The sequence below is a fragment of the Pieris napi genome, chromosome 3, assembly GCF_905475465.1.
Source record: "Pieris napi chromosome 3, ilPieNapi1.2, whole genome shotgun sequence".
In the NCBI taxonomy this organism is placed as follows: Eukaryota; Metazoa; Arthropoda; class Insecta; order Lepidoptera; family Pieridae; genus Pieris; species Pieris napi.
The window spans coordinates 6,539,140-6,566,982 of NC_062236.1; the positions used below are offsets into that span (position 1 = coordinate 6,539,140).

The 27,843-nt window shown below is 34.1% G+C and overlaps 1 protein-coding gene across 2 annotated transcripts; it reads right to left on the minus strand.

Moving 5' to 3' along the window:
- Nucleotides 1-4,732: 4,732 nt before the first annotated feature.
- Nucleotides 4,733-27,843, minus strand: LOC125048486 (runt-related transcription factor 3). 2 transcript variants are annotated; one of them, XM_047647179.1, is made up of 5 exons: nt 26,923-27,843; nt 15,950-16,063; nt 9,081-9,182; nt 7,561-7,743; nt 4,733-6,412 (listed from the first exon to the last, which is right to left on the minus strand). In XM_047647179.1, exons 1-5 carry the CDS (start codon nt 27,338-27,340, stop codon nt 5,811-5,813), a joined length of 1,419 nt encoding a protein of 472 aa, XP_047503135.1. In that variant the 5' UTR covers nt 27,341-27,843; the 3' UTR covers nt 4,733-5,810. The 2 variants fall into 2 exon arrangements, with proteins under 2 accessions (XP_047503135.1, XP_047503134.1); XM_047647178.1 differs by having other exon boundaries at nt 9,081-9,197.

Here is a 27,843-nt window from a genome sequence, read left to right on the forward strand (position 1 = left end):
AGAAATATATTACATTTTTATATTGCATATTTGTATTTCTTAATTAGTTTATTGTATTTTAATATAATGTATCCCTTTAAATGTTGTGCTCACTTGTCATTGATGACACATGCATGTATGTATTTTTGTATGTCGTGTGTTCTCTGTAAGTGTTTGTATGGGTTTCGTTAGTATGTCTTATTAATAAAGTTAATAAATAAATAAAAAATTAATAAAAAAAATTAAACCTTAAATAAGTCCTGATTATATTTTTATTATTACTGTCGCTTACTCACTAATAAATTTCAGTGCAAAAATTAATGCTTCTAAAATAACATTTATTGCCAGTTCTCAAATCAAGTAGACCGGACGAGAAGAACTGCCAATAAACTTTCCGTCACTATTTTAAATCGTGTTGTTGTATGTGTATGGTGTTTTGGGTAGGCCTAAGCAGTATTTCATTGAGGTACAACGTATGCAGCTCTACAAGGCGCAAGAATGATCATATGGAATACTGCTCACATCTCTGGGCTGGTGCTCCCAAATACAACCGTCTTCCTTTTGACCAAATTCCCGTATGATAATTTGCCACCTATTATATTTATAACAATCCTTACAACCTTTCACCTCTCTAAGTCGAAGTAAAGCACTCACATAATAATATACTTACAGAATAATACCTATCTATTATATGTGTCTGATAGATAGAGCTTGTAAGACTATTTATCTGACTATGACTAAAAAATATATGATACATAATAAACCAAGATACCAAAGTTGCTTATTGTTTTTTTTATTCTATTTTACTTTGTCTTCTATTTTAGTTAGTACCTTTAACTTCTTATGTATTTACTCACATGTATATGGATATTGAGAACGTTTTTAAAGCTTGTTTACTGTCCGTCAACATTGTATATTTATGTCGGAGAAGTAATGGTCATAATGCTGAAGTGGTCATAAAGTATGAGCCATAACTTTTGTATGTTAATCTAGCCTAGACTTTGTTTATCAATAAGAATGTTACTATATATATAATATATATAATAACCTTTTTGGTTAGGACAACACATTGAATCTAAGTAAAGCAGAGTAAGATCAGGAATATTTTATCGAGTACTCCGATTTTGTTGCAGACATTTCACAGGCAGTGGGTATATAATAAGCAGAGTACATAATAAGCTATGTACGACCGTTATCTGCTCCATACAGTTTGTGTTGTTTTCGCTCGGCGGAGCGCGAAATTATTGATTGTTGTAATTAATTGCAAACAGTCTACTGATAAAATGGATATCAATTTAAAATTGGTTAGCATTATTTCACTATTAAAACAAGACGCAAATTATTAATCATTTGTCCAGCTAACAATTGGGACCAAATCATTTTAATCAGGGCCTTTGTAATTTTCAATACTTGCTACTTGTATCCCTTATTATAATTAATTAGCTAGGTTTAGACGATAGAAGACCACTGTTGGCTTCAGCGATTCGCATCTCTGAGGTCGTAGCTTCAATCCCCAGCTGTGCACCTATGAGCTTTTCTATGAGTGCATTTAATCGTCGCTCGTACGGTCAAGGAAACCATTGTGGGGAAACCGGCACTAAACCCACGTGAGTTAGGCCGTGAGACGGATCGTCTAATTAGCTATCAAGATTTTCGGGAAAACGAAAAATCTAAGTACAATACCTTAAAAGGTTTATTTAAAAGGCTTAGATCTAAAAGCTTTTGTCCCTTAGGGTCTACGCTCTAAGGTTAGGTTAGGTTAGACTTAGGGTCTACACCTTTTTCCAAAGAACACATAAACTCTGTACCCAATTGTATTATTGCCTTGTCTATGTGTAATGATTTTCTATGTCTATTTATCCGTGTATAATCTACTTAAACACCTCTGTGGTTCGTGTACCTAAATAATACTTATCACTTGAACAGGTCATATTTAGCAGGCACCAGTAAAGTGCGAGATCCTGGAGACTCTCTAACGCAGCCTTGTAGTTCCTACCTTAGGTGGTTTTAATGTGTATTGCTCACCCAGTCTCTTCATAGCAGAGATTGTGGTGACGGTCGAGTCCCACATAGGTACCTACCCTTCTTTACTTTAACCTGCAACGGGAGCAGGGAATGCATTTCCACCTCGGTTATAAAAAAGGTTGCTAATTTGTGCTAATTCGATTTTCAAGAATGTTAATTCGTCGAAAAGATTTTCCAGTGAAATTAGTGGTAGACGTAGAAAGTGGCTTTGTTATGAACAAAAAAAAGTTTCTTCGAAAGCCTGGAATACATACAAATCTTTGTTGTCGATACATTTTACGACACTTGTTTGAAATCTGTCAAATTTGTAATTGTACATCAATGCACGATCCCCATCCGGGGATTCATCATATCCACTAATTCTCATTAATTACTTGGCAATGTGAAATCTCATTACAGCGGAGCAAATCGGTCTGCGATCGATTTTTCCCTTACTGTTGGTTGTGCCTATATTATAGGGATTATAGTGGAATTGCTCAGGTGACACACTCGGGTTACCATTTTATTGAGTTATCATAATACGTTTCTCACTATATTCATGTAAAACTATAACGTATAATAAATTGGTAAATTATTTATAAATCTGAAGTGTATGATTAAAAAATAAAGATTTAAGAAAACTAAGCTCTTATAAGTTACTAGCGGACCCGACAGACGTCCTATACACTCGTTTATACACAAAAGTTATCTAATTGTTAGTCATTATCGAATTCACTTGAACACACAAATCATCTTAAAAATCCATCGAACCGTTTAGGAGGAATTTAATTACAAAAATACGCACAGAAGTTTTATATATTAAGATAACTTAAACATAAGGCGACCATTATTTAAGCCCTATATTTGCATTAAGACGCACACACTAACACACCCCCACACATTGCATTAGGTACTACACACACCTCAGAAAATTAAGTAGTACTTAATCTATAAAATAGTAAATAATGTGTGTATGGTGTAACCGTTATTGTATATAATCATCTAGTTTTAAAACTTAGATTACTAATAAATAGTTTAAAAAAATATATAAATAAACATGACACGAACTATTAATTTCTTTTTTTAATATTCAAACTGATTTAAATATGTGCCCAGCGTAAAATTCTATAATGACTTTTGAATTTCCAAAATATAACGTAAAAAACAATTTTAAATTCAGCCTACGCAGTCCAAAATTAGCTCAATAACATGGTAACACTGCATATCCATCGTATCGCATTGGCGCAAATTAATGAGTGTTGGAAATTTATTTCAGGATTTTGAATGCCACTGTCCAACAGAATATCAATTCCACCTGAAATTCTAAAAGTAATAATTGTTTAACCCATACAATAAAAAAAAAATTATTACACGTATTTATAATTGAAAACATAACAACAATACATGATCAAACGAATAGTCAAAGAAGGCGAGTTATGAATTTTTGTGTATAATTTTTAGATACCTAATTATTTTATTTTTTATCGGATAGCCTAAGCCCTAAGCCGATCAAGGGCAATCATCGCAGCTCATGGACACCCACTAAAATGAGTTCTCTTTTTAAACAATTGGATGTCGTATCTCCCAGAGAATTCCACCGGAAGTCTATAATAATTATATGCTTTGTTTCCTACTTCTATTACTGGTAGATACTGGTTACTCTCCTAAGCAAAAAGTAAAGACCCCTACAACTAAAATATAATCCAACGCTAAGATCCTGATGTAATGTATGTTAAAAGTGTACGTTTCTTAGGATTATAGATCACAATCTTAAACTTTACCATATAGTTAAAATGGCATGCTGATAAGCATGCTGAAGATGGCCTGTAATGATTATATTACAGAAAATGAATTCTTTTCTCGACGTCTATCCAGAAAAAATTACCATCGGCAAAGGTGGTGGTGGTGTTGGTGTTCTGTAGTTTCGGAGGCACACTTTGGGTCGCTGCGCCAGCTGACAAATTATACACCTAAACCTTCAATCATGGTATCTATTATATTATCTATGTATATAGTAATGTATAAAATATAACTAAAATTGTTATATATTGTAAATATGTTCAGTTGTTTTCAAGTCATTTTATAATATGTAAGGAATTGTTTATAAATGTAACAAACTTAGGTATAGTTTAATAAACATTATAAGGCCCATGTTTTCCAAAAAGGCCCGGAGTTTTTGCGATATTGGTTATTATATAATATAGGGGACAGGTGATATGCAAATGTTCCGCTCGATGGGCGCGATGCAGTAATGAGCTCATTATCCGATATGTATCCAAGCTGCGGTATACATGGGCGCGGCTATTTATCGAAGCACAATGCATATCAATATTCATAATTAACATGATATTTTGAAGGAGCATACGGTTGATGGAGCGTAATGGTGTGGTTGTTACCCTCGTTTAACAGCTAAATACAATTTTGTTGCTAAAATGTTTTCGATACTAGAAAACCATTGCTTTAATGTGAACATTGTATGACGTGTGGGACACAGGTGGTCAAATAAGTAGGCTGTCTTAGATACGTTACGTTGGTGTGTTGGTCCTATTACTTAAATTACTTACTGACTCTTCACATGTAAATAAAATCAACTTTAGCCGACATATAGGGATAAGGGAATTTACCACTTTATGTAGAGAAATAATGTAGGTATTTTTCAAATTCCGCTAGTATGAAATCACCGGGATTTGAATGCACGACCTGAAGCTCACACATTTGATAGGTTATGTATTTAATTAAAACACAGTCATGTTATTTGAGATTTATTATAGGTATAAACCTAGCTATCTGCTGTCGAAAGTAACAATCAAAGAAGCGACCTTAAATTATTTTTGCTAAGCAACAAATATCCGAACAGACATAAAACTATGAATTAATAATGTATTGCACAAACTTTTAACGCCAAAAACGCTTTTCCTCCGGTTTCACAACCATTTGTAATGTTTCATTAATTTTAATATTCTAAAATGATTGAAATTAAAGATGCGAAAATGTCACATATAGAGCCTGTATTTAAAAACGCTTATCTCACAATCTAGGTACAGCAAACAGTTTGAAAAAGTTTTGAGCTTATTAAATCACGTTTTTAAACACGACCACTATTTTTATTTAGCACTAGATAAACATCACCAATATTTATTTTCTTTAGTTGTAACAGATAATACATTCAAAATTAAAGCACGAAAATTTCAATCATTATAAAATTAATTAATTAATGAATAGGATATGTAATAATTAAAGAAAAACTAAATAATTAAGACAAACATTGCACATACCTTTGTGGTTTTAATAATAAATGCAAATAAAAGAGTCAAGCTCAAGGGGACACAGCTGTACCTTCTTCGAGGTATCTATGAGTCTACATTGGACAGACTTGACATCTAATCAACAAATGTCTTATTACTTTATACACCTACTCAACTTTAACTGCACAACTATTGCACTTTACAAGTCGCATTTACAACAAAATATTCACAATATTTACATTAATATTTTCGAATATTGATAATCGCTACGAAATAATCCATAGAAATTATTGATAGTTTTTCGGATTCAATCGTATAATATAGGACGGGAGCGACGATTTTCAAATACATTTACCTATTTCGTTGACATTTTTATTTACACCTTAGGTTTGAAATTATCTAAATACGGGGCCTACAACGTCGTATAGCAACTAAATTTTAATCGATTAATTTTCAATATCTACTTTTCGGTCACAATTTTAGTGAGAGTAATTAAACCTCACCAAATATGAGTGAATAACTCATCACTAATAAAGTTTTTAGTACCTTGCTACAAGACGTTACGGCTCCTTCAAAGATGACTTAATAGGGTCTCCAAACAGTATTACTATCCGGTTGAGGATTGCCCCTTTGTCCAAGATTGTTGACTCTCCCATCTTCACCCCTCGCCGCAGCCGCAGCACAAGAGTTGCCTCCGCCCAACAATAAATCGCCTTGCCCATTATGTCTATGATTATTCGTCGTCGACGATATCTGATCCATCATAGTCTGCAATTCATTGTGGCTCTGAGTTGAATGTATTGTGTTCGAGTGTAATGGGTGAAAATTGTGCGTTTGATTCGCGGCGGTATACAACTGGCTGTATAGGAGGCTAGCCGGGAGGACAGGGTAGAGCGAATTGTTACAGTTACTACTTCCGTAGGTGGAGTTTTGAGAGCCCATTAGGGAAAAGTTGGAACTATTCGTGTTATGCCCTATGTTTGTCGTGTTCGAAGTTAGCAGGTCGTCTTGTATCGGTGATTCGGGTTGAGAACTATTGTCGCTTAATGACCGTGGCCCCGTAGAAAGGCCGTAGTCTGTGTTGTTATTGTAACGTGGTAGAAGGCTGCCGTGGTGCGAGGGAGACGAACTCACTAGACCGGATAGCTGCTGGTCCAGGTCCACTCCCGTCGTATCTGGCAAAACTGAAAAAAAAAACAAAACTTACGCTCAAGGAATTCGTACTAGTAGTGGAAATTACGTCTAATTACACCGCTTAAATCTGAACTCTCAAACTGAAATCTCAATTGCATTATAGAACGTGGTGTAGTTAAACGTTGGCGGGTTATACATTGTTTTAATTTAAATTTATTAAAAAAATTCACACATCGGTGATAAATTAATAGTGAATTGGACGCGTCGCGACTGTAAATTATAATGAGCGCTCGTAAAATGGCCGACTGACGTTTAGGGTTGATGTCAAACGGACAATATTACAAATGGCGTTACATATTTGTATATCGTTTTTAAGTTGAGCACACTTTATGTCCTTTTTTATAATAATACAAATTTAAAAACACTTTTATTAATTATATGCTCAGAGAAGGTTATCAGTGTTGCCATTCAAAACAAATTGATACCATATTTGTTTTAAAACAGAAATGTATTTAAAACGTTTTTATATCTTAAAAGATGAATTATATCGAGCGCAAAACAATTACACATCAACATCGCACGAAAATCAACTAAGTTTATATTTTCTGTCTGTTAAGAGAATATTTATGGTAATACACGACCAACACATTGCTCCTTGACAAAGAGGATGTTAGTCATAAATTTGTATTTAATTTCACCATATTGGTCTCAAGTTATAGCCTATCAATGATCATTACTTCCGCAGTAAACTTTTCAATACATAGAGGTGTGTTTCGGTAAAAATTCTACAGTTTAAAAAAAACTTTTTCAACGTAATATTTTTAAAGTAATAAAGTCATCGATTTCAACTTTACAGAATTCGCAGTGAGCATTAGCAGCAGTGACAAGTGTCGTGTTAATGGCGTTGTATCGAATTTGCGACTATAATGTCAGCAGTGAAACATGACACGATTATAAAATCGATATACATTTTGAGATCTAAGTAAAACTTATTCTGACTGTCAGAAGGCGCTAGACCTTGAACCCGATCCCCTACTAAACCGATCAAGTAAAGACCCTTGCGCTGAGGTTTCCCGATGACAGGGGAGAGAACTTACACGACCTTCAAAATTTTTAAATCCAATTAAAGAAAATTTAAAGGGCATTCTACCTTTCACGACATATTTTTTTTAAATTAAATCATACGGTATACGCGTACCTGTATTATTTGTGAAGTCCTGTGTGGATGCCTGTTCTGGAACAGTCCCGGCGAAGCCAAGAGCTGGTGGGTTAAACTGGGTGGCAGTTGGCGCTGCACATGATGGTAAGTACGCAGGGTACGCACCTGCACCGCCATAGCCCCAATGGGTATTGCTTGAACTTAATCCAAATTGACTCATATCTGCAAAAGAACTTTTTGTTAAAATATTGAAATACAGTGCTTTACAAGTTTTCTGACAACACTTTTCCTAACAAGTGTTCTGTCTACTCAATCTATGTAATATTTTCTTATATTTAATCTTAATTTTAAAGAAATGATCTTTAGCATTTTTTTCAGCCCTTACTATTTATACGCCAAACGCCGGCCAAACTAAAATTGTAAATTAGAAAATATGTATTTCGAAAGTCTTGTTTTGATAATAATAAATTGCAAAATATGCCTCAGACAAAGACACATTTACCTATTTATAAGTTAATGATTACGATGTACATAAATATACTAACACTAGTGGACCCGACAGACGTTGTCCTGCATGATATTTCAAGCAATTAGTAAAGCAAAGTATAAAAGTACCGACTGCAGCGCCATCTGGCGGGCTGATTTGTGAATCTAAACCATTCCCAGATCCCCTTGAACACACACAAAAAATTTCATCAAAATCGGTCCAGTCGTTTGAGAGAAGTTCAGTGACATACACACTCACAGAAGAATTATATATATAAAGATATGTAAGTTGTATGCAAAAGCATAATCATTTGATACGGCCACTCTTTAATTAATAGTAATTGTGTAAACTACATTCCCACAAAACTATTTAACACAGCTAATATAATACTCGAAACGTGGAATTCGCAAACATTCGTGATACGAGAGCCACTTATGCAGATATCGAGAGTGGACACGCATCCCAAACGATCCGTTCACTTTATTTTTTCCAGAGCATTATGGGCTTTTATTTTTCGGTATCACGGTTCCGTTTTTGGCCGGCGATCGGCCGAGTCGGTTTTTATACGATGCGCGCCGATTTGTGACTTTTTTTGTGGCACGAGTTGTTTTGGACCAAACGTGGATTTTAGCGGGCACGAAGCATGCTTGTTCGATTGCGCCCGTTTTCAATTCGATTTTTTGGCCTGATTCAATCCACGCTTTTGCGAACGAATGCGTGGCCTGGTGAAATCGTTGACATTTTTGAACTATCAAGTGGTCTATTGAGCTCTTGAGCGAGCTTTGATAGAAAGCTTGTGGAACATCGCGTTTGAAGTCATATATATTTTTACTGTATCGTTCTAGATCAATACATTATAATAAGTAAAGGTTATGTCAATAAAAGACAAGAAATTTTAATATCAAAGTAATAGTAAAGTTTTGTTACATTTTATGTATTAGATAATGTGCTCTGATTCTATTGCCCAGCAGTCATACTTATTTACTTCATGCGTTTAAGCTGGATGTCCTGGGTTTTACTCCCGGCAAATCTTTTTTTGAATGTTTGTCCATAACTTTCCACACATACTTACTTTGACATGTCGTGATGGGAGGCATACGGAAGCCGCCTAGAGGATCAGGTGGAAACGGAAACGGCCGCTGACCAAACGCGAAGTGGAACTGCTGCTGCTGCCCTAGGAGAGACAACACTATATCAGTACGATTATGCTGCTCTAAGGTATATCTATTCATTGTTTTACATTCATATTATTTATAATGTAATCATAAAGATTAAAATACAGTAATGTATGTAAATACATAAATGTTCTAAACATAAATTAGAATAAAAGTTATAAAAAAAAATATAATACTTATTATAGAAAAACACTTTTTTAACGGATAATTGTAAATTTATAATAAAACATAACGAAAGTTATGTTTTATTATAAATTTACAATTATTTTACATAATTTTAAATTTAACCGACGTTTCGCGTGCCTTACAGCGTGCGTGGTCACGGTGGTCTGTAAAGCGTATGTAAATTTATAATAAAAGTTAAAACATAACTTCAAATCAGTTACAAAAGTGTTTTTCTATGTCTAAAAGTTATGTCAATGAAAGACAATACTATAATACTTATTATATATAATGCTTTCCACGGCATTATAATTAAAACAGAAACATCATTCATTATACGGATGAATTATGTACCCAAATTGATTCACTATAGATTATAGATTATAGTGCGTGCGTGCGTCTTTTGTGTGAAGCCTATGATAGTCTCTTGATTAGTGCCCGATTGGATGGCAACGCAATTCGGATGCGCTTTATCGAGGCGCCAAGTGCGGATTGCCAATTAATTCACTGTACTGTATGAATATTTTTGCTGCTACACAATTACAACTATAATCCTTTATGGCTCGTGGATTCAGATGTTTTATTGGCATACTACTGTGTCTGATATAGTAGATTTTTGGGTAAGGCATTCCGGTTTCCTCACAGTGTTATGTTATTACACAAGCGTTAATTGCGGATATAGTAATAGCTATAATTCCACAGCCTACTTTTGAATTGACGACGAAAGTCACTTAATTATGTGTTGCGTTCCCTGGTCATTGGTTGTCGGGAAGGCATTGTTTTGATATATTTGTATGTACGTCAATTTGTTTGTCGTAATTTGGTTGGCGAAAAAAGTGTCATCCTTTGTCTTTTCAAAAGCTTCAAATTCGACGACTCGGGCTAGACTGCGGATTTACAAATTTTCAAGTCAGAGGCTGTGAAGTTTGTGCTACCCTCGCCTCTACAATTGTCATGTCCTAGATTATTTTAACAATCCAACACTTTCGTTGAAATCGCACCTAAAATAATTTTTGGATTTGATTTTTTTTTATATAATAGGGGGGCAAACGAGCTTGCGGAACGACCAAAAAGGGCAGTCTTCGCAACCCATAGACACCCAGTTTTAGTGGGCGCGTTGCCGGCCTTTGAGGGAGGAGGACACTCGATTTTTAAATATCTGGAGGTCGTATCTCTGAGGGAAGACCCCCACCGGGAGTCGATTCCATAGTTCGCTAGTTCGCAAAAGAAAATGCCTTTTGAAACGGACTGTGGAAGACCTCCAACCATCAAGATGATGTTGGTGAAATTTAGAGTTTTTTGACCACAAAGCTATACACAAACCATCCAGTTCGCAGCCTCCAACCAAAGTCATCAACAAAATTGGTTGCAATGGTTATCAGTAAAACATCAGAAAACGACAATATTTTCCGCCCCAAATATCTTAGCCTTCTAGTAGAGGTGTATAATAGTGTTAAAGTCATAGTAAGAAAAACCAAATGAAACCGTTCATTTTAGAAAATCAAATCAATTCCAGTCGTCTCCGAGAGGGGCCGCACAGGTGTGACACTGACGTGTTCAGTCGTGCCAATTATTCAAGCTACAAGCCCATATTGTCCGCCCTTCATAATATAACTCAATCTAGCTGTAGGAATTTGTATTACACGTGTTTATTACAGATAACGATCATGCCTACACCTTCAGTTAATTAATATCAGGTCTATGCTGTGTTAGTATTCGAAACAATAAGGTATTTTGTTGAGGAATAAGCTTTTGGAGTTTCATGATGTTACCAAAAAATACTATCTAATATATAAAATTCTCGTGTCGCGGTGTTTGTAGTTAAACTCCTCCGAAGCGACTTGACCGATTCTCATGAAATTTTGTGTGCTTATTGGATATGTCTGAGAATCGGACAACATTTATTTTTCATCCCTCTAAATGTTAAGGGTAAGTCCACCCCAAAATTTATTTTTTAATGTTTAACTAATTTTTTTTATTTTTTATGATACAACATAAAAAAATACATACAACCCCTAAGTTTCACCCCTCTACGATCGACCCCTATGTTTTATTATAAATGATATACATGGCAAAACGACGTTTGCCGGGTCAGCTAGTTATTATTATAAAATACTCATTGTTGTAGGAATAACATAACCTCAAACCTTCCGACACTGTTTTTTATTATGTGGAGTTAGTATAGTTATAAACAAATTAAAATTAAATTAAATCTAACTCAATTCCCTTGAGCTTTTGTTGTATTTAATTTACCATGATACCTTGACATACCTGTAATAAATTTTTTAAACAATAATTACTTCAAAAAGCAACTCGACGCATCGTCAATATCAAATTGACACAAACGTTTGTAAAACCTACACACACACACAGTTAACGTGTATAAATCAACGGCGCAACAATTACACACTTTCATGGCAAGTTGGAATTAGAAACTGTCATTTGCACCGTTCGAGGGTTCGAGGGGGGGTGGGGGAAAGGGGGGTATGTTACATGGGAGGGAAAAATAGGGTGCAGGACTGTGGACCTGATTAAAGGATTACACTGGGGTGGCGTCCGGTCTAGTTAGATTTATTATTCCAAGTATTTCAACTAGTTAGGCATGGCTTACTATTTAAATCCTTTGGAACTATACCCTCATTATATTGACCTTTAGATAAAATATGATAATTATCTCTGAGAACAAATGCAAAATAATTTAATTTGTAAAAAATATTGAGTAACTATTAAGTACTATTATCGCTCGCTTATAACATTCGTTAAGTCAGTGAACTCAACTCATTGAACCTACTTTATAAACAAAAATCCTAAACGGATATCCAATTTAAGTACTTAATATTTAATACTAAGAGCAGTGTTGACCTAGTAGCTTCAGCGTGCGACTATCATCCCTGAGGTCGCAGGTTCGATCCCTGACTGTGCACCAATGGACTTTCTTTCTATGTGCACATTAAACATTCGCTCGAACGATGAAGGAAAATATCGTGAGGAAGCCGGCTAGCCTTAACCCAAAATGTCGACGGCGGGTGGCAGGCACAGGAGGCTGATCACCTACTTGCCTATTAGATAGACAAATGATCATGAAATAGATACGTAAAACTGAGGCCCAGAGCTAAAAAGGTAATTTATTTATTTATTTAACACTATTAAAATTTATTTGATAATAAACATAGTTTATCTACCGTAGTCTTCTTTTACGTGACGTCAATATCATGATAAAAAATTAAATTTCACTTGCTCTTTTACTATGATTTCTTGATTACAATATTAATATATTGTTTAGTAGTTTAAATAATTATCTATCGAATTGGAATAAATTTCGTTTCTGTGTTTTGCATTGTTATGTTTAATAGATAAATATTTTGGATAGACTTTGTACAAAAATCAATGTTGCAGTGTTGATTCCATTTGTTTCACACAAGGAAAATCTATTAAGTGCGTACGTGACTCTTGCGGTGCCTGATTTAAGTATCGACTCTGAATACTCTTTTCATAATAATCTATATTATTGCATCATTCATGTACGTGTAAAGATTCAGAACTAGACATCATCGGTATTGGGTTTATCATCAATGTGATTCGTTCTGCCCCATATAACAAAATTAACTACAAATCAATAATCATATATTTACGTACGTACACTTATGAACGTGAGTAGAAGAAAATTTTTTTTCTTATTAACTGCCAGTTCTCAAATCTAGGGCGAAGAACGGACGAGAAGAACTGGCAATAAACTCTCCGTCACTCCTTTAAATCGCCAAGGGCAAATTTCTGTATCTGGCTACACAGCTATCATATGATCAACCCATTAGGAATACAGTGCATATCTTATACTAAGGTATTAAAGTAACCTATTGTGGTAGTAAGAACATATCTTATTTCAAAGTAAGTTAAACTGTGTAGTAACCTAATCTATAAAAGTTATAAAATTATCTATGTTTGTGAGAATATTTAAAAATTCATAACCCTGTCATGAAAATACAGTCGATACTTAAAGGATACAGAGGATCATAACTTGAACATGTTTACGTGTGAAGTAAACAATAGTGAACAGTAGCACGGGTGGTCTGGGCGTGCGCATCCGAAATAGCCGAGGAAAAACATAGTTTATAGTCTCCGATTATTAAATTGTAGGCGGCTACTGCTGTGAAGTTGTAAACCAAACCACCCACCAGGGGACAAAAATAGAACAATGGCGTGTCGCTGTCGTATTGTGTTTTGTTATGCTTTACTTGACTAAGCTTATTGGAGAAGCGTTTTAAGGTGGTTCAGTCTTACATGAACGTATTTTGTTGTTCAATGTAATAAATAATCATTATCACCACTCAATATATACGTAATTGCTTCTATTTTGCCTTCTGATGCTTAGCATTTGTTACATTATTAGTATGACATTTTCAATCTGTTTAAAAAAGCATGGCGTAATAATTGCAGTTCTTTAATTTGATTCAAAAAGTTGGTGATAAAGAGACTGGCCGAGAGTTTCTTGCCAGTTCTTCTTGCCGCTCTATTACTGATTTGGGAACTGGTGGCAAATGTAAATTTAGATTTTCCTTTTAAATATTGATGTTCATAAGTGACACAGTTACTGATATGAATAAATACATTCCGATTTGATTTGGTACTTAGACATCATAATATCATTTAAAATATATTACAAAAAATTGTGTTTGATCACGTTCATCAGAAATATTTTTGTATTGGTGCTAAAATTTTAAATAATCATGGTGCAGTTTACACGCATTTATAGACATTAATGTAATAGAAACAAGTTCAATGTGAACCAAACGTCTTACTCACCTTTTAAGTACATTTAATACCTATGCTTTTACTTCGTCTTTTTCAATTAATAAACACGCACATTTACTTAAAACTCATTAAATTTAAAACGCACAATCGTTCAAGTCATTAATAAACCCGTACAATTCTACATGCGTCGGAACTTAGAATTAAATAATTTATCGGGTCTGTTGAGGCTGGCGGCATAATAAATCAATATGCAAGGCATGCATACACGGGTGGGGGTGGTACCCTCCGAGCCCTTTCTTGACTAATTAATTAAACAACCGATTCATTACAGCAGCCTCCTTTGTACCCTCACATTCGTCTACGTATCCTCCGCATTTTTCATTGAACATAGTTCAACCTGTTTAATGTTTTGTGCGGGCCCTGATTAAAAAGCTAGAGTTTGAAAGTTCGTTGTAGCGTACTGCAAGACAGCTTAAGCTTAACCTACCCTCATTTTTCGAACAATTTTCTAACGAACTACTTGAATCGTTCACTTCACTAGTTCTAACACTGAGTGCCTTTCGGAATACTTTTCTTTGTTTTCAAAAATGAAATGATTATTTCAAGATGAACTAAAACAAGAAAAATCAACATTAAATTAAACGTAAACCATACTTTTGAATAATCCTGATGAAACATGAAGCCGTTATTAATAACTCATATTACCATCAATTTACGTGAAACAGAACACATAAATGCTTCATAAATGAGAGCGAACGTTTCAAAGAGATATAGATGTATCTAGGTATAGCAACCCTTCTGATGCCTCCACATGCAATTATTTTAATTTCTTTCCGTGATGAGGATTGATCGAGCATTAGGTGTGATTTGGAGAGGGTTTTACATTTGTATCTGTCGACCGGATATCGACTAATGTTTTAATTTGTGAAGGTACTTTAAAAAAATTATAAACGGGTAGAAAGCTTATTCGTTTTTAGTTAGGAAATAAATTTTTATATGTTATTTTAAATGTCAAATCTCTAATACTACATAATGGGGGTATTATCGATACTCTATCAATTGTAGCAGTCATTTGTTCTAAACACAGACTTACATATAATTAAGGACCAACGATTAAAACAAGCGAACAAATAGGATTAAGAAAAATTACAAACATTATGTTATTTTGTATAACTACATATATATAACACAAAGTCGGGCTAATAATACAATTTACAACTCGTGAACGGCTGGTCCGATATTTTGTTAACTTTTATTTTGTTAGATTCGTTCGATTGGCTCCAAATGGAGAACTATTAAAATATTGGAAAGATTAGACGAAAAGACTGCAAAGACACCAGAAATATAGAGAAGCAACTTGGGCTTGGCTTCATAGATATTTTTTGAGTTGAGATAAATCCTTTTATTCGTTGGCTTCTGCAGTATAAAGTTGGTCGGGTCAGCTATTGAATTTAAGAAAAGCTGTGTTAAAAAATGTAAATTAGATAATATAGCGACTAATGAATGTAATGACGCCTGTAGGAACGATTGGAGATCTTTAGTAATTAATGATTTGCTATAAGTACACGATATAACCAACTGTGGTCAAATTTATTTAAGTATATCCAAACATTTAATTTTCATTAATTTACTTTGAACATAAACCTAAGTTGCTTGTATTTTCTTCCATTAATCAAATTATCGAAATAAAATTGAAGCAATTGCTCGCCAGATACTGTAACATCTAAAAAAATACTAGCTTACTTACGTTAGTACAATTAGGAATTGTTTTTCGTCAATTAATTTAATTATTTAATAACATATTCTAAACTTAGCATTTAACTTAGTAAATACGTAAGGTAAAGAATGTACTAACTGGTTTTAGATCGAGGCTCCCGAGGTCCGTCCACTGTTACTTTGATCGCCTTGTTGTACGTTGTTACTTGGGGTGGTGACGTTGATACTGTTATCGTTAACGTGAACGATTTACCTAAAACAATAAAATAAGGATTACTTTGCGGTAATTCATACTATAAGATCGTTAATCTAGGAATATAATTGTGTATAGAAATTTAGGGACAATTAACAATAAGGTTTAGGGAAACCTACAATAAAGAATGTTTTGTCAATCTTGTTTATTTATATAATTTTTTATATTAGAAGTAAAGTACTTATTATGAATGTACTTTGAGAATCAGTTTTAATATTCGCATATAGAAAACATTTCATTTTTATCTTCATTATTTCAATTTATGTAACTCATTATTATTCCGAAAATATAATGGAACACTGAGTTTAATATTAAAACAAAGGCACTTTAAATCAGTACAGAATAATTACAAAATACTCATTAAAAGGATTTAAATTTATTTCCCTACATAAACTGTTTTGGACGTGAGTGAAAGCGATAAATTCAATCTGCGGTCGTTCTCTTTTCGCCCAAAGCCAACTTTTTGTAGTTCGATTTTGATCACTTGTTCGGAAAGTTCAAAAATTTATTGCCGGTTTGTTTTCAATTTTGCGTGCCGAATGAAATTTTAACTGCTACATCGATCCACAAATTGTCTATCAAAAACTAACTGGTTTTTCAGACTGGTAACTCTCAACAGTTTTATTTTGTAACCATTGAAATTGGAAAGCCAATTTCATGTAAGCACTCGAAATGAAATCTCATTCGAATATGAAGGGCACAAACATCACGTCACAAACAACGGACAAACCACTTCATCACTGCATAACGTTGCCAATAAAAAAAACATTTCCATCTGCGGAAAAACCACAGTTAATATTAAATGACCGTCCGTCAAAGCTGTATTGTGGAGCGCTTCGCTGCGGGATGCAGCCAATACCGATTTTGTGATTTTTCCGAGCCGAGGGGTGGCAGGGGGTGACATGTAAGCTTTAATGGAGCCTGAAGCGGCACACCGCCGGCTACACGCGAAAAAACTGAAAAAAAGGCCTCATTCATACGTGATTTCATGTGTAGGCTACTTTCTGCGGCCGGCGTGTGCCGCTCGTTAAAAATGGACGTTTACATGCCCGCTTGACGCTTGTTGCGGCCACGTCAAGTTTATTAACGGTACCCCAGAGATGTGTTTGCACTTATGACTTTTTCGTACAACCTTTTAGAATTTTAATAAGTGCTCTAACTCTAACATTATAAATTACTAATATTAATACTCTATGACTTCGCGTTCTCTAATAGATTAGAAATTCCCAAACAATTAATTAAATTACATATGTAGTATACACCTACCACACCAACTATATAGTTTTTGTGAGTTTGTTACAAGCTATTAGAAAAATGAAAATACATTCCAACTAACCGACAATCCAAAAAAAATCGTTTATAATTCCTACCTTATCACTTCTTTTAAATAAATACAAACCGAAAAATTCAGCTTCAAGTTAGTTTGCTTACAAAGCTTTGTTTTATTACTTAGAATTTATATATATCAGTGACTAGTTATTAGCTCTATAAGTGATGTTAAGAACAATTAGACTCTCCAAATGAAACTCAAAGCGTTTATGTTTTTGATAAGCCTAACCAGTCCAAGTGATCAAGCCAGACATATGAGTGATGGACACGCCGTACCAGGCGCGGTCGGCCCCAGCCGCGCCTAAATAAATAACCTCTACTTAATGTAGTTGGTACACGATATAGCTTTACGAGCTCACAATTTCCTCATTCAACTCTACACCCTTCTTATGACACGCTATGACGTAAATTTTTATGATTTATGAAATGGTTATTAATGTTAGTTAAGGTTTCTTTTGTCGTTGTAAAAAATACGTGTTCAGCTTTTCAAATAACAATGCACTACTATGCTCCAAAACTTTTACGTTCAACTTTCTTTAGGTTGATAGAACTGGATGAATGTTGCTCAAGACGTTGCAAAGAGATATGGAAAAATATGGAGGAGGCGTTTACCCTAAAAGGGGCCATACAAAAACTAGACCACTAAAAAAGAAAAAAGAAATCTAACTCATAATTTTTTTAAATTTATGAACGCAACTAATACTAATATTAAGGAATGTAAACTAACGGATTGTTGTATGAATTAATTAATTAATAAAGCTTTAATAAATATAATTAATAACAAGATTGAAGAATTTAAATATACAAATCTGTAGATGGGAATCATAGAATATAATTAAATTATATAATTTTATAAGGCTTTTAATTCCATTCTTTTTTTCAATTTTCATTTCATTCTTTTTCCATTCTATTATTTATTTATTATTATTTATATAGTAGACAGGTGAAATTGTTTTAATAAGAGGATAGAGATCGTTCAATTATTACGTAAGAACAATAGGGGGGAGTGGTCTTTGATTTTCCATTTTACATGATTACGTCAACAGTAAGTATTTACTTTTTTACACATTACCCACACATTGTCTATGCTTGAAAACGAATTGCATTTTCGAGGATTCCTATAAAAAGTTAATATATTATTTTTGAGACTTTTGATGACAAGAAGGGGGGGGGGATAAATTGCAGAAAATCGGCTTACGTAATAGGTACTTGAACGCCACACTACAATTTCAAATAATATTTAATATCAAGACATTATTATTTATAAATACTTTTAATAGTGTTCTATTCTATTCCCTTGTAAATGATGTAAACCTGAGATACCCTATCGATTGACTCTTACTTCGCAGCTTCATGTTCTCGATTTGACAGCTGTCAAAGACACCTTGCGATGTCAGATCGCGATTAGGCGATGTCGGACGTAATGACGTGCTAATGCCTTACCTCGATCGCTAATTGACTGAATTAATATGCTGATGTAAGCTGAGGTGTTCGCCGTTTGCCGGCAAATAGACATTGTAGATATAGATAGTTATGTCTAATAATCCTATGGCATTAGGATTATTACCTAAATGTACATGGGATTATGGTGGTACTAATAAATCTTAATACTAAGACATGTATTATGAAATAAAATGTAATTTTCAATATAAGGAATAATATTTTTACTATAATTATAATGATAAGTAGAGAAAGATTTTTTAACTTATTGAGTAACGAATTTAATAACATTAGAATTTAATAAACGTGTTTCAACTCCTTAAATCACGTTTAAATTTTGGGCATTAAATGTCGTAGATGCACTTATAGTTTTATTCTTTATACCTTTTAGACTATTGGGTACACTTTGAATGGCTGTTTGTAGACGAAAGAGTCGAAAAATCTGTATCTCTGAAAATAACTTCAAAATGTTGGTCTTGTGACTAATTATTGAGTTTATTTTCTGTATCTACCACTACTATTATATGAGAGATATTATAATGTTTGTAATATTGGATTGGACAATTTAAATAATAAAGCCCCCAGGAATCCGAATGATCTGATAAGAAACCGTTGTACAGTTTTCATAAGAACGTTACAAAGTTACGTTACGTTTCGTTTTACATTTAATCTTTTAATTTTCATATGAAAAAGCCTGATTAAAAATTAAAGCTTTAGACCAGTGATTTCCAAAGTGGTATATGTCGACCCCTAGGGGTCTATGACAACCTGCAAGGGGTCTACGTCAGCGAAAAACAAATTTGGGGGTCCATGAAATGAAAATGGGGGTCCACGATAGTGGATCTCAACACATAGACTGATAGTACCTATTTACTTACATCGTACTTACTATCTTATAATATCAAAACATATACATTACAAACAAACAGATACAAAATTTTATTTTGAGTAGTTTTAATTTAAATTCGATTAATAAATTTATATATTAACATGTGTTTTTACTTTGAGTTTTTAACACTAAACTTCACTACGGTTAGAAATTTACAGGAAATCAATATCAGGTAAGTAGGGGGTCTACCCAACACGGAAAAACATGGCAAGGGGTCTACGACACAAAAAAGTTTGGGGAACTCTGCTTTAGACTGTGTTAAGTTTGATCCAGCCTCGGTAAATGATCTTACATTACAGTAACAAAAGAAACTAAACATTCTAGGATAATAGTATCCAATAAGATTAATTTACCTATTTTTACTAAAAATTAATTTTGAAACCCCGCAATTTCACACAGACATAAACGATGTTAATATATCAATCGGTTTACATAACAGAGTGAAAATAGCAAAACTCCAAGGTAACCATTACGCTTCTTTTGATATACTAACTAAAATCCTAAGTATAAATTGATTTATGATCACAATGATTACGCTTAGCCACCACGCGTCACAAGAGTTGACTCGGAGTTACGTAAGTTGCGGGCCGCGCTTAGTTAGCAACTACCCCAAAACCGAGACGACCGTAAATGAAATGGTAGTTTTCCGCGGCTAACCCGGCTAACCCGGCTCGCCGGCCGGTTAACCAGGCCCATGTGGCCGCGTTATGGTTGACAAGGCCCTTACCGCGTGCGTACGTCTAAACGAAATTTGCGTAAAGCGTTATAACGATTCTAACGAAATCATAACTTGTCCGTTAGAATGTTAGAAGATAATTTAACACATTGTTTTTAACATTTACACTATTAGAATACAGAATGTTAGAGAAGAAAATGCTGGACATCTCAAAGAAACTCTGACGAAAGAATCACAAATAGTCTGTAATAAATTATTTATTATTTTCTCCGCTGCATTTTTACTAAACGTTACTTCTTTTACTGTTTTAAACCACCAACAATATTGAGAATCGCGTAAATTTTTTGTTACCGTACCTCATATATTGTATGATATGGCACGGCATCCGTGGTACTAAAATGCGCAGCTATCAAAGCATATGTACGTATTCGTATAAAGAATTCTTCAAAGGAAAATTTTTATTCAAATGGCTTTGTGACCGCAGTAAGCCCCGCCCAGGCGGAAGACGTTGCTTTTCCACGATTTTCCATTGGCTCCCGGCCGGGGGCGTGCCATCTTCTTCTTAAACAACTTTTCATTTGCACGACTGAAATATCGCTGGATTAAAACACTGAAGTTCCCGATGCGGTTTCTAGAAGGTTTTTATAAGCTTTCGACTGTGAAGTATGCTCATGTTTAATTAAATGCATCGAATTCTGTTTTTGTAACAGGTATTTATGTAACTACTTTTAAAAGTATTGGTATCCTTAACGTAGAATTCCTTAGACTTTTCATACATTTTGTAAGAACTTATTTAACCATAGCAGTGTTAGTAAAGCAATGAGTATAACGTGTTTGAGTTCGATTTTCGGTGAACTCATACTTATTTGGTTTAGGGGAAATAAAGATGTTTGAGAGTTTCTTTTCAACATAAGAATAAAACCGAATAGTTATATGTACTACATTCTACTATACTACATCTAATAAGTATTTGTATATTTTAAGCCTATTATTCTCCTGTTGCTACACGGTGTGTTTACATATCATACTAACTGTAAGAAAGTAGTTTGAAATAATAAGTATTATTTGTTGTTTCAAATGTAAAATGTCAGTTTTCTTTAGTTTTTTTTAATTATATTTTTATCTATTTATGTACTTCCTTGTTTCCTGTTTCATATATATTGTTTATCTATGTAATGTTTTCTGTATTGTCTAAAAGATTAAGAAAACTAAGATGACTAATAATTAAATAAATAAGTCGGTTGGTAATAGTGAACACAAATACTACTTAGTACCTAGTTCTATTTGTTATACCAACTATTATTGTTAGACACATATAAAAGTGAAGTAAGACAATTTCATAAAATAAATTTAAACGTTTCTATATAGACGGGTATAATATGCGTAAAATGTTTTAAAAAATAGTTTAGCACATAACCAGAGGCAATTGACTGAAGAGAATCTCACTCTCGGCTCTCTTAACCAATCTGAATGCCTCTAAGATATATAAAATAACTAAAGTTCTATGATTGTTCATCAATACTAGTAGATACAATATAGCTTTAAATTTTTAAATTAGTGGTAGGTACAGCACATTAAAGTATAATTTCCAACATATCAGTTTTTCAAAGTTAGTTGTTAAGTTAATTATGCTGAGTAAAAACTTGTTTTAGTGTAAATAATGCCTTTTTCATAGTTATCGTGTCTTATTATTTGCCTCCTTACTAAATTTATCTATATCAACCGACTTTAAAAACCGGTCTACGGGACGTAGATTTGAAATTTAATAATAGGCAATATCAGTTCATTTTAATTATTAAATAGAAATGAATAAGTTGTTGTTAATTATTTGTGATCGATCAAGTTATTTCTCATTAACTAAATTTACAAACGTCTTATAAGAACAAACAAAATACCAACCGGGCTTAAAACCGGTGGATCTAAACCACTGGTTGTGTATTCAAAGATCGGTAGTGCTTCAATGGAATTCTATCCTATGGGCAAAATAAATTTTTACCTAAGACGTTGATCTGTGTTAAACGATATTTACAGCGCCCATTCTGTCAATCGCTGACAGTTATTTAAAACAACTGACAGTTATGTACACATAAAAAATATTTTCGTTAAGTTTTCTTAAATTTTCTAATGTACTGCTGATCTTTCTGACCTTTTTCTTTCATAAGAACCTTCTGGCAACAATAACAAAAAAAATATATGTATTACAAACGAATACACACAATATTAAATAATTTAACGTTGATTGATTATTATTCTCTGTATTAAGACTTGGAGACTAGTTTTTCACTATCAATACCAAATGCAGTCGAAGCATTTTAGTTGATAGTCAGTTTTCACTTTAACTGCCATAAATTAAATTTGTAATATGTCAATATTACACTAAGCCTTTTGTGGAGCTAATATAGTAGGTATAGTAATGAAATGGGGCAATTAAAATATAAATACAAACATATTATTAAGTTCGATACACAATTCTCCATCTATAAAGATAATAAAGGACTAAGCATACTATGTTATTAATGCCAACAATATTTGATTTATAATAATGCAGATTGTATAGAATTTAAAGGATTTATGTTGTAATACAAATATCGTATATATGAAACTGGTTACCTAGAAAATATAGCTTACATATATCGGTACCTTTTAGTTACCGAGTTTTTTTTAAATATAGAACAGGGGGCAAATGGCCAGGAGGCTCATCTGATGTTAAGTGATACCGCCGCCCATGGACACTCTCAATTCCCGAGGGCTCGCGAGTGCCGGCCTTTTAAGAATTGGTTCTCTCTTTTCTTGAAGGACCCTAAGTCGAATTGGTTCTAAAATACTTCAGTGGGCAGCTGGTTCCACAAGGTGGTGGTGCGCAGCAAAAACTGCCTTGAAAAACGCTCAGTTGTGGAACGACGGACGTCGAGGTGATACGGGGGAAATTTCGTATTCTGCCTCGACGTCCGATGATGAAACTCAGCTACAGGTATTAATCCGAACACCACCTCTGAACCCTCTCCGTGGTAAATGCGGTAGAAGATACAGAGTGACCCCAACGACGATTCGAACCGCTCTTCGTTGAATACGGTCAAGTGTAAGGAGCTGGTACTGCAGTGCTGGTAGTGCAGCCTGCACTGCAATAACAAAAAGATCTAGTAGCGCTACAGGCCTTAGTGTCTGTTCAGGCAAGATGACCAGCCTGCTATGCCTGACATACGCCGAATTTTTAGTTTAAGGCACACCAGGAATTCATTGGTGACTCGTGATACGAACGCATGACTTCAGACTTGAAAGGCGCACGCTCAAGCTAGTAAGCTAACACTACTCTTATTTTATTATATTTAAATTTATTAAATAGGTAAATAAACTATATGGAAATATAAATTTAAAGTGTTTATACGATTAAATGGCATTACGGCATTAAAATGGATTAAGTAAATTATACGCAGTGATACACCATTTCCTCTCGCTTCCATTAGTCGACATTTACTTAACACAATATTTCATTACAATACGTAAATTGGTTTTATTACCAAAAAAATACAATTTAATGTTTAAGTAATATAATGTCTTGAACTTGAATAAAATGCCTTAAGTAGCCATGACCAATTTTTATTTAAAAACAACATTTTAATAATTATATTAGTATATGCCGATAAAATGAGCAGACTTCGCCGTGAGTAGGTTCGATACGTTTTGTGCACCAATGGACTTGCTGATGTGCGAATTTAACATCGTGAGGAAACCGGCATGCCATAGACCAAAAATTTAGTTAGCTTGTGTCAGACACAGAAGGCTGACACCTTCTTGCCTATTAGACATAACAAATAATGTCAAAACAGATACAGAAAACTGAGGCCTAGACCTAAAACGGGCTATGTCACGGCCTCACGATGTTTTTTTTATATTGATAAAATAATATCAACAACAGTTTTGCAGTGATTAATATTGCAAAGACAATTATTTCATCATCCCTATTGCTTTAACTAAACATTCGTTTTATTTTTATATTATCTTTAAATCGAAATGTATTTAATAATATTCGTAACTACGTACACTTATGAAGGCAATAAAAACACACGGATATAATATGTAAAATAAAAAAACTTGCCAGTTTTTCTCATCCATTCTCATCCCTTGACTTAAGAACTTTCACTAAATGTATATTACTCATTCATTAAATGAATTACTCATTAACTTCCATAAGTATAATCGACTTCGTTAGTTAAATGTGCATCTACAAGTCACGATATTCTAATTCCCGTATTTATCTTGTACCTTACAAATAATTTTAAAACGTATGATAAAATAATAAAACGAAAACGAACGTGAAAACTGTATAGACAGAAGGAAACGTGGCCGTGTCCTTCTGTCTATACAGTTTTCACATATTAATTATTCTTCTAATTTTAGATGTATAATTAGAAAACAAATTTTTAAAAACAAAGGCAAACCGGCGGATATTAGCGATCTATCTAGGAAAACGTTGAAAAAAGTATTTTAATTGCATAAATTAACAAAATTTTAACGGCAAGTCATTACTAATTTCAAAGCCTCGCTAAAAAATTACTTCAGTTATCATATTGTAGTATCATTATTTTCTACATATATTCTGTATGTATAAAAGTAAAAAGACAGAGGATAGATAGAAGAAATTTCTTGATGTTTTTTACACAATATGGCCAAGAGAGAGATACACATCTCATAAAACGCCTTTCATCTTAATTTGTTTCATATTGTTACAAATAAAATAATAAATACTTTGAAATGTCGCCAATTAATAATCTCAATTATATATTCGATGAACGAGTACTCTAAGCATTAATTTTTTTGTTAATTTATTTAAACATGCATTTTTCATATTCACTAATAATTATTTATAGTGATTTAATTTTTAACCTTAATATCTTACTAAGATAGTTATCGTTACCTCCTAGGACCAAAATTCAAATAAATTAATAAATAGAATTCCAAATTCAAAATATGTATTTTCACATAACTTCTCAATAATAATCTGTTTCTTCTAAGCCGATTCATAATTCTAAATGCAAGGAATATAAAAAAATTATCTTTAGCGGACTTAAACCTCAAAGAACGTTTAACGTTATACATCAATAGATTCGAAAACATAATACGTTGAAGTATCGTCCATATAAATGGCTATTATAGCATATAAAATAAATAAATTAGAACAACAAAGTTATCAAAAATATGTTGTATAGTGCAAATACAATCGCATTTAAGTATTACTCGTGTTTAACATGTGTGTTAACAAAATGAAGTGAAATGTACAAATTACAAAAATAGTTTCAATATCTTAATGAATTTCTGTTTAAATTTGTAAACAAACAATTTGAAATGGTGTATGCTAATTGAACATAATATGTATATTGAGTGATAAAGCAGAATAAAAGAGAAAAGTGTAGAAAATCATTCATCGGTTATTCATAATTTTTCTAAAGTTAATTTATGTAAAGTTTTCTATATTTTGTGCACGTTTTTGTTTATATTGTTTTTCTTAGACCGGACTTTGTTTTAACTTAATCAAGAACATTATTTTTATTGTTGATATGAATACTTATACTTTATTTTAGTAAAAAAAATTTTTTTTTAGATTTCAAGCCTAATTTAAATTGTTATCAAAAAACCAAATGTAAGAAAAGGTACAAAATCTTAGGATAATTAAAGTATTTTTGATATGCAATGAATGTAGTAGGATTCGTTTATTAAATTATTTCTAATAGTAATTTAATAAACTATAAGGTACAACGCAGCTACGAAGTTTAATGCCCGATTAGTTGACGACTTATTTAAGAAAGAATAGTGGTAATGGAAGCCCATTTTTAGTTTTCAGTTCAGAATTTACTCATATATTCTCTAAATGGATTAAGAATATGTTGCCTTGGAACACAATAAATTTATTTTCCATTACTTTCCAATTTTATTTATCAACATTTTGGTCTAGAAAGAAATTTTTATAAATAATTAATTAATTAGTTTAAAAACCAAGATGAGTAATTAAGTGAAATTCTTTTAAAATGTCTTGAATACAGTCATAATTGAGTCAACCAAGTTCCGAGGTTAAAACAACAAAGAATTAAAAGTATGAAAGGCTCAAATCGTTTGTAAACAACCTCAAGGAAAGGGCGACCCTACTTGACATTCATCCGACTTAAGTACCTCGAAAAAAGTTTGCAATGTCACCGACTTTTCCCTTACTTCGCGAAACACCGGAATGCAATATTTGACGTAATTTGCTCTGGTTTTCCTGAATGACTCTTGAGGGGGAAACTTTTATTTTCATTCGTGTTTAAACGTTTCACTTCAACTAGCGGATTTGCAGATGTTCTAAGTGTAATTCAGAGTGGAAATTTTACTTACTAATCTCTTTTATTGCGATCTTAGGTTTGACTCTAAGTTAGGGAAACCTAAACTTTGGAGTTTGTTTAATTTTCTATCAATAAAGCTAATTTAAATATGTAATTATAGAACATGTTAGGACGTGACTTGTATAACAATAACTGCACCTTCAGCACTCACCGCGACCGCTCCGGCCGACGAATCTTAAGTCGTTAAACTTTGCCACCTGGTTCTTCATCACCGCGGAACTGTTACGTAGCTCCGCACAGCAGTTTTCGTCGTTTCCAGCCCGCACCGTCACTAGGGTGCCGTCACCAACGTCACCCAGGGCCACCACCTTGAACGCCACCGGCAACGTCTTGTTAGAGCGCCAGTGAGGTGGCAGTACAGTGCATACGAAGTGCGGGCTTCCCGTCCTCACTAGCTCCCCCGGGTGCTCCGACAGGAAGTCACCCAAAGTTCTTTCAGCCAGTATGTCAGATGTCATTTTTGTATAGGTCTCGTGAAGCAGCGTGGAGCTGGTGTCGGGTGACACGGCTCCGCTCGTCACCCCCGGGAGGTGCATCCTCGACACCCGCGCCCGCTGCGTGCTACACATAGAGAACACGGTGCACACCGCCTACATCACAGCACCTCACGGTCACGACCGCGAGTCACAGGCACTCATCATTCTACACAGCACTGTGATGATGACACGTTGCTAGGGAACACGCGTGGCTACTAGATGCGGTGACGTCACGGCGGCCTTGCCACACTTTTTTCCCGGTGAATGAAAGGTTTGGGGGGCGAGGGACGTGAGGGGCCGATTTTTTCCGGCAAGGGGTGGCTCCCCCGCGCGCGGCGAAAAAACTTTTCACTAGTTTCAATGACGGCGGCACTTTTTTGCGCCTCGTATTTACGATCGCACGCACTTCGCTCTCGCTTTCAGATGACACACTTTTGGTTGTTTGTCGTTACGAATTTACGTGACGGGCTTAGAAAGGGTTGGAATAGAATGGGGTGCGTGCGTCGTAGAGCGCGGTCGGGATGAGACTCGCGTGGGGCCGCAACGGGTCGGTTGCGGTGTCCGCTCGCGGTGGCTATTAATACGCGGTACGTCCG